We start from the raw sequence: 7009 nt of genomic DNA, 5'->3' as shown, positions 1-7009 counted from the left end.
TTAGAGAGTGAATGAATGACCATTCAGAGCCTGCTCCACCTGGGGATCCAGTTCATATACATACAGACACCAATCCCTGACAATATTCCTGAGGCCAAGAAGTGCCCTCAGCAATAAGACAAGTCCCTGAAATAACCATCTCTTGAGAGGCTCATCCAGAGCATGGCAAACACAGAGGCAAATTCTTGTAGCCAACCACTGAACTGAGACTGGGGTCCCCATTGGAGGAGTCAGAGAAAGGATTGAAGGAACTGAATGGCTTGCAACACCATAAGAACAAAAATACCATGCAATCAGAGTTCCCAGGAACTAAACCACTATTCACATAGTACACATGGACAAACCCATGGCTCTGGCTGCATACATATAATAGGATAGCCTTGTTGGGCACCAGTGGGAGAGGAAGCTCTTGCTCCTGCCAAGATTCAATCTCCCAGTGTAGGGCAATGTCAGGGCGGTGCGGTGAGAATACATAAATGGTTGGAGAGGTGGTACACCCTTATAGAAGAAGGGAGATGGCGTGGTATAGGGGGTTATGGATGGGAAACCAGGAAAGAGGATAACATTTCAGATGTAAATAAAAAATCCAATAAAAATTATAACAGATTTATAAATACCTTTCACCTGTTTTATGTTTTGTTTATAAGTCAAAATTGGTATGATGCTCTCACAGGTATATATGAATGTACACTAAAGCACAGTGTGAGCACAGATTTTTTTGTATGAGTAATGGATTTTTCTTTCATGTCTAACTGATTGTAACAGGGAATGGGTCTGTGTAGAAATTATATTTTGCATTGTTTCCCCTCCCCAATGTAACTGATCTTCGTTGGCTGTAGTATCTGGACAGCAAAATCTGAACCGGAGAGCTCTTTCTCTGATCCTGTGAATTAAAAGCCTAGGCTTTGAAGTTGGTTGCAGAAAAGATGCAACTGTTTTCTTGCAACTCAGTGAATGAAGGAGCACATCGAGGATGCTGGAGATCTGAGGAAGAATTACAGAAAATAAGAGTATACACATATGGACTTTCACACTTTTTAAGCATTAATTAACTTTATTTACATATTCATTTATGCTTTGTTAAAATTGAAAGAAAAATTGAGTCATTTCTTATAAAATATTCAGCAAAATTAACAATCAAGCATTGTATGAAGAGACATGATATCTACTCTTTGTCCATGAAACTATTTGAATGGAACAGAACAGTGCACTCTTTTACTTAATAATAGATATTTTCAAGAAACTCATCATTTTCTTGCAATGAACTTGCAAGGCTTCAAATGTTGTGCATTACATCCATTACCTTACCAAAACTGTTGATGCACCCAGGAGACACAAAAAGAAAGCTCACTGTTTGAAGCTTTTATTTTTTATAAACAGTGACACAGTCACATTCCCTGGAAAAGGCAAGAGTCATGAGAGTCATGAACTGCTTAATGCAGTTCCACCAAAGTTGAGCAGACGGCTCCAATCACTGCCTCATCTCTAATGATTTAGATTTGGCTTCTTGAGATGCAGTTTTGGGGACATTCTGCATTATGATTCATTTTATATCTTACTCTGAGAAAATTATGCCTGAGTCTTATTAAGAGAATCCTCAAATTAAGATTATCTGACCACTATTTTGAAGTCTTCCTTATGCCCTGAAGTTCATTAAGCACAAATAAACGCATGGGTAGATGAGGTCATTACCCCTGGAATCTTCTTGGGGTATCTGCTCCTGAACAAACTCAAACATCATAATTGGTATTGGGTAAACAGAGATGAATGACAAAATCTGACTGGTTAGGAGAATAGGTCGACTTCTATTATAGGCTTAGAAATCTCTGAATATGTAGTTTAAAGATAACGTCAGAGGACAAGAACTCAGTTTGACTATATAAACTTTTAGGTTTGGCTAAAATAAGCTTTCCTTACTTTACAGCAAAGGTGATGAAAAGTATAGTAAAAGAAGTTAGGTATCAGTAATTGATATTCATAAAAATACTAGTTCAGATATTTTCTCTTTGAAGTGCTTTCAAATAGCAAACACATTCAGGAGAAAAGCAGGTTGTATTAAATTTATTTGCTTTGGTGGACACGGTTTAGATTATTTAAATTAGAGTTATATATGGCTTATAACAAGAATAAAATCTGTTTTGTTTGTAAATTCTAATTGGGACTGATAATATAACTGTAGACTTGTAATGAAATATTAAACATAAAATCTGTACCACTGGGATAATCATAAATTTGTCTTTGTTCTGCAAAACTTGTATAAATAGAGGCATTTGTGGCTAGCAAGTCAGAGTCACAGAACTAGTCTGATTGATTAGTCAGATCTGCAAAATGACTCCGATCATCCCCTGACTACCTCCTGCTTCAGGGGAAGTCCCCTTCTCCCAGGAAAATCTGTGGCAAAACAGGAGTAAATGCATGTTATGAAATAGTAAATAGTAAACTTAGAAACTAGTAGTCAATCATTGTAAATATCCACAATCATGTACTTTATGCATTTGGATGTACAATGCTGGTAGAACTCCTAGTACAGTGAGCTCTTTACACCACAATTACTGTGAAAACATAGACCATGGTAGTATGGCAGTATGGTGGCTAGGGCATCTCAAGACAGTAGGGGTTTTCAGTTCCGTGGTAGTCTTATTTGCCCTCATTATCAGTGAAAACCAACTCTATGAAATGCATAAACTTTTATCATAAATAAATTATCAATTATTCTCACAGAGAATTTTCAATGTAATGTGTCATTCTTCCTTATCCTCTAATATTTCTCTCTGATGCCCATCTCATCCTATTTTCCCGATCCTGTCTCTAGATCCTTTCTAAAATTCCTCCTGTCTTTTTTTAAAGTGACAATTCATACATTGTATTCTGATTATACCTCCTCTCTCCTATCTCACCTCAGACCTTCTCCATTCATCACACAGCATGACTTTTTCCTATACTGTTAGAAACACACAAACAAATACTAGTCCAAAGAAAACAAAAAGAAAAATACACACCAAAAAATGACAGCCATAAAATCACAGTTTTAAATCATAGTATGTAAATAAAAGAACAGTAAGCTTTAAAGGATGCTTACAAAGAATAATGTGAGGCAAAACACAATCTACAAAGTTCCCTCTGAGCTCAGTTTGTGTCACTCATCTCCTGTGTAACATGTGCTACCTTAATTGAAGTTTACATACCCAGTGAGAGTCCATGGAGAAAGCTGGTCTTCCTTTTCCAGCAGTTGTCCATTGGAGATGGTTTCTTGCTTCAGTGTGGGAGACTTTATCATCTCCTTCTGCTTTCAGAGCTGGGATCCTGTCTAGCTTTAATTATGCAGCCAGGTGCATGCTGCCACCACCACCCCTCTCAGTTCATTCATGCTTCAGTCCTGCCGTGTGTGGGGGGCTTTTGCCGTTCACCATTCCCTCCAGCCCTTAGCCCTTTCTGTAGCTGTCTTGTCATGCCGAGAAAGACTATGTGCCCCATTCTTCCCTGGTGTCTGTGTCTTAGAAATGTTTTTCCGCCTCTTTCATGACGATCCCTGAGCACTGAGGGGGGGGATTGCGATGTACATGTTCCATGTGAGCTTTGCACAGACACAGATTCTCTGCACGTTAACATGTGTGAGGTTCTGTGTTCACCCCCTCCTGCGACACTGGCAAACATCTCTGATAAGGCCTGAGAACTGCCTAATCTGAGAGTACAGAGTTTGGAATTTATATGTCAGGTTGGTATTTTGTCTACTCAGCAAAACAATATGAGCAAGATTACTGCTGCTGCCTGTGAGGTTCTTTTGGGGTCTTTATTATTACTATTACTATTATTATTATTATCATTACTATTATAACTAGATTTCGATGACCAGGAATATGTTTTTGCTAAACTGACAAAAAAAGAAACAAGAACAATAATAATAACAACAACAACAAAATTACCAATTAAATTAAATTAGATTCCAATTAAAAATTTTCTTTCTCAGAGTTTTTCTTAATGCAACTTTAACATCTTTGTTCCTCAAGCTATAAATTAATGGATTTATCATAGGAATTAAAGTGGTATAGATAATTGAAGATGTATTTCCATTATTCATTTTTCCAGCTGAGTTAGGTTTGAGATACATAAATGCACCGGATCCAAAGAAAAGAGAGACAGCAATTATGTGGGAACTGCAGGTGCTGAAGGCTTTTGACATGCTCTCAGTGGATTTCATTTGGAATATGTTGAAAAGAATGAAGCCATAAGAAATAAAGATGACCACAGTGGGCAGAATGATGTCCTTTCCTGCTACAATTAACAACTCTATTTCATTGACATAGGTGCTGGTGCAGGAGAGCTGCAGCAAAGAAAGGAGATCACAGAAGTAATGGTTGATGGTGTTTCCATCACAAAATGTCAGTCTCAGGATGCATCCAGTGTGGATCATAGCACCAGAAAACCCCATTAAATATGAAGCAAGCATAAGATAGGAACACACCTTGGGAGACATGACAATGTTATACAAGAGTGGATTGCAGATTGCCACATAACGATCGTAGGCCATTGATGTGAGAATGTAACACTCAGAAATGACACAGAAACAGAATAAATAGAACTGTGTCATACACCCAACATATGAGATGTGATTTTTTGTCAGAATAAAGTTCATCAGCATTTTTGGGGTAATTACAGATGAAAAACAAAAGTCCACAAAGGATAAGTTAAACAGGAAAAAATACATAGGGGTATGTAAGTGAGAATTCAGCACAATAAGAATAATTAAACTCAAATTCCCTAATGCAGTTATTATGTACAGTAACAGAAAGATCAGAAACAGGGGTATTTGGAGGTCAGGCTGGTCTGTTAATCCCAAAAGAATGAATTCAGTTACCACAGAGCCATTTAATAAAGCCATCCTTTTATAAGATATCTTGGAAAGTATAAATAAATGGTGGATTAGATGATCATGCAGGATTTCCCACCATTGTGTAACAGAACTGAGAGCAGGGCTGACAAATCCTAGGATGGCTGCAATTGAAATAAGAGGAAAGCGAGAAGTATGATGCACACAGCAGCATTGCCTTATCTTTTTTCACTATTTACTTTTGTTTCATTGTTTCCGTGAAACAAATAGAAACTCTAGCAACTGCATTTTCCAATCCATCCAGACTGAACCCTGGATGAGTTAGAACCATGAACACTGTTTTCAATTTAAAACAAAAGAACCAGAATCTAGGAACGACGAGCCTTCTGCCACAGTCACATTAGGTTCCGTATTATGAGAAACATACATGCACAGTGAACTTGCTAATTTAAACTTTACAATGTAAGTACCTACTAACATAGAAAAACATGTTGTTTGCTTCTTTTGGCCATCCATCTGGGAATATTTCTGAACCTTAGGACTTTAGGAAATGAGAAGAAAATAGCACAACTCTTGTTCTTGGACTGTATCAATGTGAAGTCACTAAAACAAAGCACATTTGGATACATATTACATGACATGAACTCGATATGCAAACTCGGTTACATTCACAAAAAAAGAGAGCATAGTGAAGTCTGCTAAAATCCAGGAAGAAAAAATTTTATAATTCTGATCAAAATTAAATAAAGCTCAGTTATCTAATATGATAAGTCTCTAGAGTGTTCAATATACTACTGCAAATTAAATATGCCACATTGCAATACAGACTTCTTAACATGATACAAAACAACAGAAACTTCTCATTATATATACATACACAAATGCTTTCTAATACTGAACAGACCATATGACAATTAGCTTCATTGAAAAGTTACTTCACAGTGAAGTCTAGACATCATATAAACATACATATATAAATTTACCTTTTACCTTATCTCCATCAAGTTGCATTAAAGGCCACGTCACTAATGTGATTGTTTTCAAAACTTACTATGTCATTTGATGCTGTCATCCTTGATAAACCATTTTTGTCTCTGCAGTTTTGGTACAGATTAATTCTTAGAAATCACAGTAGAACAACAAATGCTCTCTTTCTACAAACTTTCTAATAGCTTAAAATAATAACCTTAATCCAGTAAAACATTCCTAGAAAATGAGGATCCTGTCAATTTTGCACTAGCCAGGGAGAAAACAGACATTTCAAATGAGGTTAGTAACATAATACGCATGACTATTTGCAAGGGAGAAACTCACTCAGTATTCTGAAGAACAGAACATAAATATAAAAACAGAATGAGGTTACAGCACTTACATACTATGCCATGATCGGTAATTCACATCTTGGGGATTTGAGTTGTGCACAGATTTCTCTGTGGAGATTGTGCATATTGTGTACTTGAGACAATTCTGAACTCTCATCTTCCAATCAGTTTTTTTCCCTCAGGGATAGTTTTGTTTTGATGATTTCCCCTAATGTTCATAATTCTCCATTGATAATGGTACATACAATCCCCTAATTATTTGATGTAAATATAGTAGCACAATTCAGGTACTGTCCTCAATACATTTTTCAAATCATTTTTTATTAAAGTTCAGTCTTCTGGGAGTGGATGTATGTGCTTCATACGTACCAGAAAAGTAGTCTACTACAAAACGTATTTTGTTAGCCCTCAAAATCAGTGTAATATGTTTTAGAATTTCTAAGATTTGCACTTTCTATAAATTCCTTCTTAAATGCCCTGCTTGTTCTCTTTAAATCCAACTGTGTTACTGGCCTGAACCAGCAGATTGTTCTTCAGTGACAAGATTCTAATGGGGAGGGCCATATCACAAGTTTGCCGAAAAAATAGGAAACTGTCAATATTATCCCTTCATACTATCTGTCTCTCAAATTAATAGTCTTTTTTTTCATTGATTGTTGTTATATGAATAAATTTATAGGTATATACAGTATATTTTTCAATAATACCTGAACAGCATGAAAAATTGATAAGTATGTTTTTAAGGCTGATCATTTGGCAAGAGGCCACTAATTTGGGTGTTCTCCTCTGGAGGGGACTTTTTTGTTGTCGTTGTTTGTTTGCTTGCTTGCTCCCATTAATTAGTTTATTTATTCACTTT

General features: G+C 36.4%; 1 protein-coding gene across 1 annotated transcript; it reads right to left on the bottom strand.

Annotated features, from left to right (window-relative positions):
- Nucleotides 1-3931: 3931 nt before the first annotated feature.
- Nucleotides 3932-4879, bottom strand: Or8b53 (olfactory receptor family 8 subfamily B member 53). The gene has a single exon (NM_001000455.1). It carries the CDS (start codon nt 4877-4879, stop codon nt 3932-3934), a length of 948 nt encoding a protein of 315 aa, NP_001000455.1.
- Nucleotides 4880-7009: the final 2130 nt, after the last annotated feature.

Source organism: Rattus norvegicus, chromosome 8 (genome assembly GCF_021556685.1).
Source record: "Rattus norvegicus strain SHRSP/BbbUtx chromosome 8, alternate assembly SHRSP_T2T, whole genome shotgun sequence".
Taxonomy (NCBI): domain Eukaryota; kingdom Metazoa; phylum Chordata; class Mammalia; order Rodentia; family Muridae; genus Rattus; species Rattus norvegicus.
The sequence above is the reverse complement of the archived record's forward strand: the minus strand, read 5'-3'. Positions and strand labels throughout refer to the sequence as shown.